The sequence below is a fragment of the Chiloscyllium punctatum genome, chromosome 25 (assembly GCF_047496795.1).
Source record: "Chiloscyllium punctatum isolate Juve2018m chromosome 25, sChiPun1.3, whole genome shotgun sequence".
Taxonomy (NCBI): domain Eukaryota; kingdom Metazoa; phylum Chordata; class Chondrichthyes; order Orectolobiformes; family Hemiscylliidae; genus Chiloscyllium; species Chiloscyllium punctatum.
Genome location: NC_092763.1, coordinates 40,850,444 through 40,864,514, shown reverse-complemented (window position 1 = coordinate 40,864,514; position 14,071 = coordinate 40,850,444). Strand labels below are relative to the sequence as shown.

At 40.2% G+C, this 14,071-nt stretch overlaps 1 protein-coding gene across 3 annotated transcripts in view; it reads left to right on the top strand.

Annotated features, from left to right (window-relative positions):
* arhgap36 (Rho GTPase activating protein 36) overlaps nt 1–14,071 on the top strand; it is a 214,617-nt gene that overhangs the window by 195,187 nt on the left and 5,359 nt on the right. For all 3 annotated transcript variants that reach the window (XM_072595113.1, XM_072595114.1, XM_072595115.1), the window contains exons 10-11: nt 8,895–8,992; nt 9,536–9,780. In XM_072595113.1, the coding sequence (XP_072451214.1) occupies nt 8,895–8,992; nt 9,536–9,780 (343 nt within the window). The remainder of the gene's footprint in view (nt 1–8,894; nt 8,993–9,535; nt 9,781–14,071) is intronic.

Below are 14,071 nucleotides of genomic sequence, written 5' to 3'. Positions count from 1 at the left end.
ATACGTGAATGTACATGTTTGAAAGAGACAATTCAACCTGGCCTTCTTGAGTTAACAGAAGAAGGAGTTTATTAGTTACTAAATGTGAGAAGAGATAATAATGCAACTTGCATACACACAAATTAAGAATAAGTCGTGAGTCTAAATAAAACTGAGTTAACACAAAATAAATAGCTCAGTCTCTAGGTTGTTTGTGAAGATTAAATGGTAGAATGTTGCAGCTGTTAAAGTGAATGTTACCAATTGTATTGATATTGGCAGTTGCACAGTTGATTTTGAAAGTGTTGGCTTTGCAGGTTGATTGAAATTCTTTTGCACCAGCTCCTTTGACAATGAATGCCTGACAGCTATCAGAGCAGAAGAATATTTTTCTCTTTGTTCAAGAGCAGGGCAGTAGTGCCAATGACTGCTCTCAAAACTGTGACCCTCCCAGTACACTAGTCCACATACCAAGATGACAGACCATAAGACATAGGAGCAGAATTAGGGCATTCAACCTCTTGAGTCTGCTCTACCATTTAATCATGGCTGACATGTTTCTCAACCCTATTTTTCCACCTTCTGTAATCCTTACTAATCGAGACCCTAACTATGACTGTCTTAAATGAGAAGGCTTGGCCACCACAACCTGATGGTTACTAAGGGGCCAGTACATAACTCCCATCAGGTTCTGCTTTCCTTTCTGGTTCCTCAATTTTCCCCATACAGGTTTTATGTCTTCCAACTCTGTCACTTCTTGTTGTTAGTTTAATTTCAATTCTTACTAAATAAAGCAATCCCACTCCCTCTGCACACCTACCTGTCCTTTCAATAGGATATTTAGTTCTAAGCCCTGATTCCCTCGCTGCCATGTCTCTGTGATGCCCACAACATTGCACTCACCAATTTCAGCTTGCAGTACAAGCTCATTTACCTTTTCTCATGTACAATGTGTATTTAAGTACAAAACTCTCATCCCCCTTCTCCTAGTTATCCCCTTATCGTCTATATCTGAAGCTAGATTCTTGACCCTTTCTACCCACTCTGCACATACACTGTTCTGGAACCTTGAAACCAGTTTAAGTGGGGGAGGGCTCAAGAGAGCTTATCAAAGTCCTTGTGACCACCCTATTTAGCCTTTCTCACTAGGATCCTAGTCGAGACCAGTTTAGGTGGAGCCCGTTCTAATGATACAGTTCTGTCTGGTTCAGTACTGATGCTTGTTTCTGCACCACTCTTTTAGCCGTATGTTTACTTTCCCCATCTTATCTCTTTACCAAATTGCACGTGGATCAGATATTAATCCAGACATTAGAACCTTTGAACCCTTGTCTTTTTTTTAAGTTTTGTTTGTAATTCCTGACATTCCCCAAATAGGATCTCTTCGCTATTTTATTGGTGCCAATGTGGATCAAAACATAGAGTCATAGAGATGAACAGCATGGAAACAGATCCTTCGGTCCAACTCATCCATGCCGACCAGATATCCCAATCCAATCTAGTCCCACCTGCCAGCACCTGGCCCATATCCCTCCAAACCCTTCCTATTCATATACCCACTCACATGCCTTTTAAATGTTGTAATTGTACTAGTCTCTACCACTTCCTCTGGCAGCTCATTCCATACACGTATTACCACCTGCGTGAAAACGTTGCCCCTCAGGTCTCTTTTATATCTTTCCCCTCTCACACTAAACCTATGCCCTCTAGTTCTGGACTCTTCTCCCCCAGGGAAAAGACTTTGGCTATTTATCCTATCCATGCCCCTCATGATTTTATAAACCTCTATAAGCTCACCCCTCAGCCTCTGACTCTCCAGGGAAAACAGCCCCAGCTCCAACCTCCCCTTATAGCTCAAATCTTCCAACCCTGGCAACATCCTTGTAAGTCTTTTCTGAACCCTTTCAAATTTCACAACATCCTTCCAATAGAAAGGAGACCAGATTTGCATGCAATATTCCAAAAGTGGTCAAACCAATCTTGTACAGCCACAACATGACCTTCTAACTCCTATACTCAATGCTCTGAATGATAAAGGAAAGCATACCAAACATTTTCTTCACTAATTGTCTACCTGCGACTCCACTTTCAAGAAGCTATGAACCTGCACTCCAAGGTGTCTAGAGCCTCCTTCTCCCTCTCCAGGATTCTTGCAAGCAGATTTGAGATGTTCTTCACTTTGACATCACTCAATGCGGGACACTCAATTCTGCCTCTAAAGAATGCTACCTGCCTCCTTAATTATCGAATCCTACCACGAAATAAAATAAGACCCCATGGTTTTACAGGCAACTACTATCATGGATAGTTGATTTGCCAACTTGCAAAACACAGAGAATGGGGATAAAGGGATCTTTATCAGGATGGCAGCTGGTGACTGGTGGAGTTATGTAGGAGTCAGTGTGGGGCCCTTACTATTCATGTTATACATTAATGATGTAGATGACAAAACTTGAGAGCATTGTTGCTGAGGAAATTGGGAAAGTGCAGAAGGACTTGGATAAACGAGAAGAATGGGCAAAATAGCAACAGAATATAAAGTGACAAAGTATGAAGTTATGCACTTTGGTAGGAAGAAAAGAGGTGTAGCTTATTTTCTAAATGAGGAAAGGCTCCAGAAATCTGAAGCACAATGGGCCATGGGAGTCCTAGTTCACTATTCTCTTAAGGTTATCGTGCAGGGTCAGTTGGCAATTTGGAAGCTAAATGTAATGATTGTATTCATTTCAAGTGGGCTATAAAAAGCAGAGATATACTGATAAAGCTGTGTATGGCTCTGGTCAGACTGCATTTGAAATATGAGAGGAGTTTTGGGCCCCCCCATCTAAGGTAGGATGAGCTGGCCTTGGGGAGGGTGCAAAGAAGCTTACAAAAATGATCCTGAATAAAGGGCTTGACAGATGAGGAGTGGTTGAGGACTCTGGGTCTGTGAATCTGGTTAGAAGTATGGAGATGGTAATCTGATTGAAACTTACAGAATTATGATGGTTGGATAGAATGGATGTAGAGAAGATGTTTCAACTACTAGGAGAGACTAGGACTAGAGGGTACAATGTCAGAGTGATTGGAAGAGCATCTAGAACTGAGATGAAGAGGATTTTCTTCAGGCAGAGGAATATGTGGAACCCATTGCGACAGAAGGCTGTGGAAGCTAACTCATTGGATGTGTTTAAGTCATAGTTAGCTAGGTTCTTGTTTAGTAAGGGAATGAAAGGTCATGGGCAGAAGGCAAGAGAATAGGGTTGAGAAACATATCAGCTATGATCAGTTGGTGGACTAGACTCAATGGGCCGAATGGCCTAATTCTGCTCTTATATCTTGTGGTCATCTCTCTGATCATAGCTAGAATCAAATGGAGAATGCAGGAAAATGTGAGTGGTAACAAATACCACCACCTGACTTGATTTCCCATCCCTGCACTCCTACCAGGAGTCCACTACCCTCTTCCTCCCACTCACCACACACAAATGATAGCAGGGGCAAACCTAATTCACTGATGAATTTCTCTCTCATTGGGCCAAGTTATTGCCTCTTCCTGAGAGCCCCAGAAAAAGAGAGAGCAATAACTGTGACGTACAGCATTGACATGGCCTTGTAGCAAAGTCCCCTCCATCATTCTGATCATAACACTAGTCTACTGAAATATTGGATCTTGGTCAAGACCCTTATGGGAAATGCATTTCAATCTTCAGGATGGATTTTCCCCTTTAAAGATACTCACCAGCACTATCATATTATTCTCATAATACAAGTGAGTTTCCTCTTCATTGGGCAATCCCACAGGGAATCTATGGTGTAACACTCATGACCTTTGATTCAGTGGCATCAGATCATGCTCTACCACAAACAAACAAAGTGTAAGCCTCTTCTCTCTAATGCCAGGAACATAAACCCAACTGCACATGCATTTGTAACACAAAGAATTAATAGTTGGGTGAGATTTTGGCTGTAATTGTATTCCAGCCAAAATTAGCAATTTCAACAAAGCAGAAGAGCAACAGGGAGGATGTTTTTCCCAGCCTATATATAGATAACACTAAACAAACAGAATCTTCTGCTCAAAGAGGGATCGTAAAGCCCTAGAGGGGGATAAAGCTCCTTCATAGTGCAAGGTTGGCTCTTCAGTTTCATTCAAGTAAATATCACAATGTGTCATTCATTGCCATGTGATATATCATTGCCAAGGTTTTCCTCTTAGTGTTTACACAGAAATTCCGGCATTATCACAAACATTTCCCTTAGTTGTTTTATCTTCATCTGTTGCTTCTGCTTTCATATGGGAAATGGAAAAATGTTTCCAACATCTGGAGGGATCAAGATAATTTATTGTCACTCTTTGCAGCCTTTTCGGAAAAATGAAATACAAAGCACTGAGCATCGGCCTTGCTGATGTCTCAATGGAATAATGCAATATTTATCATGGCACTGAAGCATGCAAACCAGGAAAACACAGAAGTGAATTGAGGTCTCCAGTGGTAAAATGGCAACTTTCAGCCTTATTTCTTTCTGGTTAGAAAAGATGAAATGTACATCATAAGTTTTTGCTCCTGATTGATATCCAAGACCATCAGTATAAGTATGTGTCTTTCACATCCCCATGAACAACTTAATCAAATTTCTCAGAATTCCAATATTACACCACAGAGGCATAGAGATGTACAGCACAGAAACAGACCTTTCAGCCCAACTCATCCATGCCGACCAGATATCCTAAATTAATCTAGTCCCATTTGCCAGCATTTAGCACATATTCCTCTAAACCCTTTCTATTCATATACCCATCCAGATGCCTTTAAAGCATTGTAATTGTACTAGCCTCCACCACTTCCTCTGGCAGCTCATTCCATGCACGCATCATCCTTTGTGTGAAAAAGTTGCCCCTTAGGTCCCTTTTATATCTTTTCCCCTATCACCCTAAACCTTTACCCTCTAGTTCTTTCCAACCCAGGGAAAAGACCTTGTCTAATCACCTTATCCATGCCCCTCATGATTTTATAAACCTCTACAAAATCACCCCTCAGTCTCTGGTGCTCCAGGGAAAATAGCCCCTGCCTATTCAGCCTCTCCCTATAGCTCAAATCCTCCAACCCTGGTAACATTCATGTAAGTCTTTTCTGAACTCTTTCAAGTTTCACAACATCTTTCCAATAGAAAGGAGACCAGAACTGCACGCAATATTCCAAAAGTGACCTAACCAGTGTCCTGTACAGCCGAAACATGATCTCCCAACTCTTAAACTCAATGCTCTGCCCAATAAAAGAAAGCATACCAAATATCATTTTCACTATCCTATCCATCTGCGACTCCACTTTCTAGGAACTGTGAACCTGCACTCCAAGGCCTAGTATCATGTTATAAATTTAAAACAAATTTGCATTGATATAGCAAATTTAGTAGGAAAAAAATCCAATTTTCGTAATAAAGACAAGAAGTGATCCAGGTTTGGTCGAAGATTAAGGTTTTAAAATTTTCTCCAGAGATGCTGCCAGATCTGCTGAATTTTTCAGCAATTTTGGTTCTTGTTTCCAATTTCTAGCATCTACAGTTCTTTGGACATTTCTTAAATCACCTACAGTATTCTGGATGCGTTGATTTTTGGAAAGGCAGGAGAGTGAAGGGCCAGTCAGAAATTAATCAGAATGGTTAAGCATATAAATGGGAAAGGCACAAATGATAATTTTAACAGCAAATTGACTGAGATAAGGGTGAAAGTTAACAGTTTTATGAAGGTAAATGTAAGCAGTCTATATGATCTTGAGTAACGAACATTGGTTGTACTTATGATCCAGTAGGTGTATGAGAAATTCATCTATAATTCTAAAAATGAAGACCAGAGTATTTTAACTCCAGAGGTTTATATAAATCTTGATGACGGACTTCTCACTTGTTTTAACTGGGAAGAAACATAATCTAGAGTAGTGTGGATTGAATGTAATTATGGAATTAATTTTTGGATAATTGCAATTGAAAGTGAGGAGCAGTATTTCAGCAGAGACCTAACCAAGTGCTCTCCTCATCATCAAGAACCTCACCCAATTTCACCTCTACATCATCATCCATTTCTGGCCCACTCAATGTAATTGCTGCAAAAACAATCATTAAAATTTCTTTCAACTAAGTGTTGAGGAGGTTGGAAAACTGCCTTCAATCCCAGCTACATGGTCCATTCCCTTGCCAGGAATTTGATCTGTCTCCTTGAAGCTGTCTGAAGCCAAACATTTCCACACATTACTAAGACTATTTGTCCACTACTCAGTAGCATGTCTGACTCCAGTCTAGTCCTGGGTTATTTGCAACTGAAATCCCTTGAGTCTTCATTACTTCTATACCTGAGTATTCCAATGTTCTTTTGCTGTATTCTCCATTATTCACAAATTATTCACTACCACACTCCTACAAATTGCCCTAGGACACATTAGGATATTAAAAGGTACTAACTACATTATCTCTGTTGTTGTGGTATAAAATCTTTTTTAAAAAGAACAAAAGTTCATCTATTTTCTGTCCCAGATCTTCTCTGTGACTGCGTTAGGCTGGCAAGGAACATATTTTGAATGGAAGTGAGCAGCCAAGTCTTTACAGTGGAATTCACCACCACAGAAGAACATAGAGGCCAAGTCACAAAACAAGGGAACATCACCTGCAAATTCCCCACCATGCCATTCACTATCTTGAATTTAAAATACATCACTGTTCCTTCAGTGTCACAGCATCAAATTCCTGGCACACCTTTACTACCCCAAACGGATTACACTTCAAGAAGGCAGTTCACCATGACCTTCTCAAGGGCAATTAGTAATGGTCAATAAATGCTGGCTCAGGCAATGTCACCCACATTACATTAATGAGTCTTAAAAAAAATAAATGTTAGGGAAAGAACTAGATAAGAGTTTTAGAGGCTAAAGGTGTCAAGTGGTACAAGGAGAAAGGTATGAGTATGGTGTTGAGATAAAGGAGAAGCCATGATCATGCTGAATGGAGGAGCAGATCTGCTGAGCAAAATTGCCTAGGCCTACTCCTGTTTTCAATGTTACTTTGTTTCCACATTTAGAAATTAACTGTTTGGGAATTCAGTCTTGCACTGTATCAGAATCATTCCATAAGTTAATCACTACAGGCCAAATAGATATAGACAAAATAAATGAAGTTGATGTTAATTTGTTTCTTGGAGAAATTTTAGATTTGAATGTTGCAAAATATTTACAAAATTTTCATATTTTTAGGAAATGAATACATTTCTTTTTGATTTTATATAACATATGGAAAGGAGGGGTAACTGAGATCTTTTACAGGGATGCTTAAGGGTCTCAACCAGTGGCAACTGGGGTAGATTGCCCAGCAAACCCTGGCAGATTTGCCAATGCCTTATAGTGTGGGAGTGAGCTGGTGGTGGAGTCCATGCGTTGTGTTGTAGTTGACATCGGCAAAGGTAAGCCCCTGCAGGAAGCCACCAGCTCTTGATTCTGACTTCCCTCTCCCCCTCCTCCCATTTGTCAGACTCTCTCTTCAACCCCAATCCTGACCGATCTCACCTCCATGAATCAATGGCAGCCCCCCACTTGTAGGTCCCCTTTGAAGTATCAAATAGCAGATGCAATATAATATGGATGAATATGAGATTATCCTGTTCAGCATCAAAACAAAAGAGGAAGGCAGATTATTATCTGGCTCTAAATTGAGACAGAGGAATGTGTACCAAGATCTGGTCCTTGTACACCACTTACTGAATGTGAGAATATGGGGATGAAGTGGTAATGAAGGCAAATAGTATGTTGGCCTTTATACTGACTGGATTCAAAAAGAGGAACAATGATGTCTTGCTGAAATTATACAGGGCCTTGTTCAAACCACACCTGGAATATTGTGTATAGTTTTGGTCTCCGTACATAAGTATGAATGTTTTTGTTATGGACGGAATGTGTAAAGTATTTACCAGATTGACTCCTAAGATGACAGAACTGACATGAGGAGAGTTTGAACATGAATTTAGGATGGATTTCAGAAGAGTGAGTGGTGATCCATAGAAGCCTATAAAAGTCCAACAGGACTAGACAAGATAGATGCAGGAAGTATGTTCCTGATGGTGGGGGAGTCCAGAAGCAAGGCTCACAGTCTAAGGATACTGGGTTTTAGGATTGAGGTGAGGAAAAAATTCTTCATCAGCCAAGGGTGGTGAGCCTATAGAATTCAAAAACCATGAAAGCAGCTAAGGTCAAAACATTGCATGATTTCAGGAAAGAGTTAGATATGAGGCTAAAAGGATCAAAGGATATGGGGGGGAAAAACAAGTACGGACTATTGAGTTGGATGATTAGTCATAATCACAATGAATGTGGAGTAGGCTCAAATGGTTTACTCCTGCTCCTATATTCAATGTTGTCTATCAGCAGTGGCCACTATTGACGACAGAGCAAGGCTCTACCCGGCCATCAGCTCTTGGGGGTGAGATTTCTGCCCAACTGTGGATTTCATTAGGCAGGAGGCCTAAGGCTGCCCAATCAATTGCCCACTTTAAATTAACTTGAATACAGAGAATAGAATACAGAGTTCCAACTTGTTCACCAAACAATGGATAAGACCCCTGTTGTGCAAATTAAATCACAGCTCACTTAAGCACTGAGGTGAGGGAGCTTACTTATGAATCCTTAACAACTAAACAACTATAATTTTAACCATTAATTTGATTCTAGCATATTCCTCATATCCAGGTATGAATTACTCTACATATATACCAGTCAAATCCTGTAATTCAAATACAGTTTGTTAATCATTTCCTGTGTCCGTTATTTAATATGTAAACCATTAAACTGCTGTAATTTGCCATAGATTTCAATTGTCCTCTGTATGTTCACTATTAAAAGCATTATGCTTATGTTTTTCAATACACTATTATTTTCATTGGTTACTTTATCCAGGTTTCTCCAGAGTTCCAGCATGAAGTGTTAATGGGTTTGATGCAAACGGACAATGATGTTGTTCACTATCTCCTACGCAGAAAGCTGAAATACCAATTGTAAGTAATGCTGAACAGAATGAAATAAAAATCCTTTATTTTAAATAACTGACAAGCAGGGAAAGCTGTATGATCAAAGGCCTTTAACAGTGTGTGGTGTGACAAATTATTCATACCTGTAATTATCCTCCTCCTTTGGATGGCCATGGACTCCAGTTGTTAAACTTTCTTAGGTAGCTTTTCATTTTTGAATGTTCTGTAACCATTAGTCATCGCAAAAATCTATGCACACAAACAATGACAAGGCCCTTATTTCAATTATTAAAGCTGCAAATACTTATTGTTTCTGCCCTGCCTCTTTTGATATTTGTGAACTATCACAGAAATATATTTGTGAAATATCACAGAAATATCACAGAAATCACAGCACATTGATAGGTAAAGAAAAACAAGTACCATGTCAGTGAAAGGACAGAAGAATTTTAGATGGGGAGGTGTTGAAAAAAATCTGATCGGAAGCAAGATAGTTTGCTCTCCGGTGTAAATGGTGTGGCTGAACATGCTTTCTCTCAAATAATACAACATCCCTTAATTTTTGAACAGGGGTTCCAATGACGAAAGTGAGAGATTTGCAAAGGCAGAACGCCATTGCTCAAAGTCTACATGTGACTCCTGGAGCTCCAGAAGTGGCGACCACACACCAATGAACATTTCACCCAGCTTCTGTGAAAGCCCATCTGTGAAGGATGAGAAGGAGATGAGCCCAGGTTCAGAGTTGTTTAAAGTACCTGAAGCACTGTCATTCTTTGGAAAGCATGGAAAGGCCTTTTCTACTGAATCTCTAAAAGGTAACATATCTGGTTCATGACATTGAAATGGAAAATGATTTATGGAATTAATTTAAAACATCTAAAGCAAAAGAAAATCTCAGATCGAGGTAAAAGCACTGGGAGCGATCTTTCTCCAAGGAAACTTCATAGGTATTTAAAAGGCATCCCTTTCCTCTTCCATCACAATCCTGAGGCATCATCTTAGAAGCAGATATATGTACAAGTAAACATCCTTTATCCGAAACCCCAAAATCCAAAATTTTCTTTGTGAAGTTTTTTTTCTCCATAACACAGTTGTTTGGTGTACAAACAGTTAACCCAACTCCACACCCAATCGACCCACCTCCCTCAGATGTGACGTGCCAATGTGGCCCAGCACTGGCAGGTGTCAGTTCTCCCTCAGTGCTCATAATACTCACAGGTGCGTCTGCTGCTCAGTAAGATTTTAAAAAGTTCACTGTTAAATTGTCACTTATTCCGAAATCCGAAAAATTCTGAATTCCAAAAGTTAGTGGGCGCCATGGGTTTTGAATAAAGGATTGTGTACCTGTACTGCCTGAACTGCCTGTCACATTCAGCTGAATTCTGCCACCAGAAAATGAGAATTTGGTGCCATTCTGCAGGTTATCCACTGCAGTAAATGAGGAATAAGATAGAGAACTTATGTATGAATTTGGAGTATGCAACTGGGATTGTGGGGAGAGTATGCTGAGGAATGTTTCCCAAACATTTACAAAAAGCCCTGCAATGAGCAGATTTACTCTCATTCAAATGTCAGTGGGATAGAGAGGTGACCACTGTTAAACCTCCCTTCCCTCTCATGGCCATTTTCATAGGTTTTGCTGATAACTCTTCAGTGACAGTGTAGAGAAATTGTTGTCCTCTTCGTTCTAAGGGTAATTTTTTTTTCAGCCTTCTTTCACTGTCCTAAGCTGCTTTCTCTAGTGAGAGAACTGGTGGCAATTTAACCTGAGGGTCAACACACCATAAGCAAAGGGCAAGTTGAAGAAGATGGGATTTCTGTGAAAACTTCGGCTACTACAGAAATTGAACTCACACTGTAGATATCAATCTGGATCGCAACCAATTGACAAACCAACTGAACCAACCATCCACACAAAGTGTACTGGAATGATGTTCGGTTACTGGAGTATTGGAAGAGGATTTCAAAATCTGGTAGTAACATGAAAGTGTAGGACTCTGGTAGGTTTGTAGTTCCAGGTAGGAGAGAGATGCACAAGCTCATATTCCATCTGTCACAATCCTTGCCAAGATGCTCACCTGCTTTCCCTCACCTCTACCCTATATACTATCCATCTTTCTCATCTCTCCCAATCCTAAGCAGTTACCTATTCCCTGTGTTTGGTTGATTCTTCTCTTCTCTGAGCACCTATATCTTCCTTCTCATTGCAACACCTTAGTACTTCCACCACTCCTTATATTCCATACCTCTCTACTTTTAGTCCGACCATACTCTGGTTTTCCTCTTTCCAAGTGAAGTTCACAACCCTAGCTCTCTCAGATTCATGAACCTAGCCCCTAATGTTTGCAGGACCAAGATTTGAGAATAACCCTCAGCATCTCTCTCCTACCTGGAACTACAACCTACCAATGTCCTACACTTTCATGTTGCTGCCAGATTTTGAAACCCTCTTTCAATACTCCAGTAACTGAACATCATTCCAGTACACTCTGTATGGTTGGTTGGTTCAGTTGGTCTGGCAATTGGTTTGCGATCCAGAGTGAAATCAACTGCCTGAGTTCAATTCCTGTAGTAGCTGAAGTTTCCACAGAAGTCCCATTTTCTCAACCTTGCCCTTTGCTTATGGTGTGTTGACCCTCTCTCTCTAGACAAAGCAGCTTTATGGTCCACTGGGACTGTGGCAACCTTACCTTTACTTCAGAATTATTACGTGTACACAAATCAGAGCCACTGGTCCCAGTTCCAGAAAATCCACTCCCACTACTCATATATCTCTTGAGCTGTCCTCCATATCAACCTATTGTTATGATAACCAAGAAGCACCATTAGTCCATTTCGATATCTCTTTTGATATTCCTGCTCTACTCTTAGATAGCAGAAACTCATCTTCTCTTTCTTTTCCTAAATGTTTGAGACATTTGCATCTATTGCCCTGTTGTCAGATAGTCAACGGTGTCAACCAGGGAAAAACTTACTGCCCTCCCCTTCTGGTGGGTTTCGAGGACACAAGAACTTTATTGAGCAGAACAGTGGGGAATGGAGACTGTCACGTTGCCACTCCTGATCCAATTAACTCCAGGATGGGAACGTTTGCGCATAGCCACCCTGCTCACAACTAAATGAGGCACTGAAGTGAGAAATTAATGCTGACTCAGGGCCTCATCATGCTACTGTTAGTATTCAGCCAGTGAAAATTGGGTAGGCCATGAGGTAAGCTTGAAAAGCAAATAAACTTGCTATTGTACATACAAATAAAAAAAGGTTTTGTGACATAGTTTGTACCCTGATGAACATCTGGATGTCTTCTGATGATTTGCCACAGGTAATGATCTAAATAACTATCTTTGCATCACAGAATGTGACCTACAGATCAAATGCTAAAGTGCTATCATGGAAATCTGAGTTGTTTATTTAATCAATCAAGAATGCATAACAGACACTGGAAACTGTCCAATAAAAACAGAATACTGAGTTTTTCTTCCACTTTCAGTGTAATAGCCTAATCTCTCTAAGCCCAAAAGCCACTGGTCCTGCAAACTGAGATATATGGCATCTTTTTTTTCAGTGTAGGAAGCACTCAAACCTTTCCACCAGGAAGTAAGCTTGGGGTGGGGTGGGAGGGGAAGTGTTGTTCAATTCCAACATGTGAGATGGGCATTCAGGCCTTTAGGTCTGCATAGTGCAATCACTCTGTCTTTATTTCTTCAAACACAATCCACCAGCAAAATGCGTCCACCAGCCTTTACTTCCCTGAGGGCTTCTGGAATGCTAGTTTATACTTCTCCAACCAATTATTGGCAACACATCAGCTCGATAAGAAAGGAGGCTCAGTCATTCAGGTGCAAGTATTGAACCCACCATGTCACTGCCTAAAAATGGGTACATCCAAATATCTACCTCACTCTTTCAATGGTAATAATTATCTTAGACTTTAGTGGCTTACCCACATTTAAAGCATTGAAGGATATGGTTCAAAGAATGAGAAGTTAACAAAAAATGTAATTGTTCTCTCTCCTGATATTCCTATGACAAGAAGTGGTAGAAAACATAATACTAAAATGACTAATATATCTCATTTCTTATTATACAGTTAGCATGGTACATTGTAATCCTCCTTAACCTGTTTATAACCTTTGATGTAGTTGATCCACCATTCTCCTACAAAATATTTCCTACAGTATCTACCTAAGTAGTGATGTTGTGTCAGTGTAAAATACCATTGTCCTTGAAAACTAGAACATAGAACTGCTTTTCCCATCACTTCTAGCTACATTGCTTGAAACAGAGAACAGACTGGTATCCCATTTCTATTTCAAAGCAGAGTGTCTGCCAGTCAAAGAATTAGAGCAAGTGCGACATTTCTTTTCAACTTTCAAAAACAGCATTTTTTTTGTACAACCAGGGCTGCAAGTCTATTTAAATCACAGGACAACATGACGTTTGTTTTAAATTTTTAATGCATTATTATAAATGGAAAAAGTGTTGTAATGCACAGCAACAATTACACAATGCTGACCAATGTAAGCATTGTGCAGGTCAGACATCTATGATGAATCATATGAAAATACATGTACATTACAATACTATGCATCATCATGTCATTTGAAGGTGTTAAAATATTTTGCACTTTCCTTTCAGGATATTCCCAACTCTTCAGTAGGCTTTCCCCAGTGGCCAAAAACACTCTAAGGAGGAAATTTAGGGCTTTCAAAACCAACAGAAATACATGAAAACTGAAAGAACTGCAAATGCTGTAAATCAAAACAGAAGTTGCTGGAAAAGCTCAGCAGGTCTGGCAGCATCTGTGAAGAGAAATCAGAATTAACATTTCAGGTCAGGCGACCCTTCCTCAGAACTTCTGGTAACTACAAAAATTAGATTAGATTCCCTACAGTTTGGAAACAGGCCCTTCGGCCCAATAAGTCCACACTGACCCTCTAAAGGGTAACCAACCCAGACTCAGCTGTCTGTGTGGAGTTTGCACATTCTCCCCATGTCTGTGCGGGTTTTCTCCTGCAGTCACAAAGATGTGTGCAGGTCAGATGAATTGACCATCCTAAATTGCCCATCGACTTAGGTGCATTAGTCAGAGGGAAGTGGGTCTGA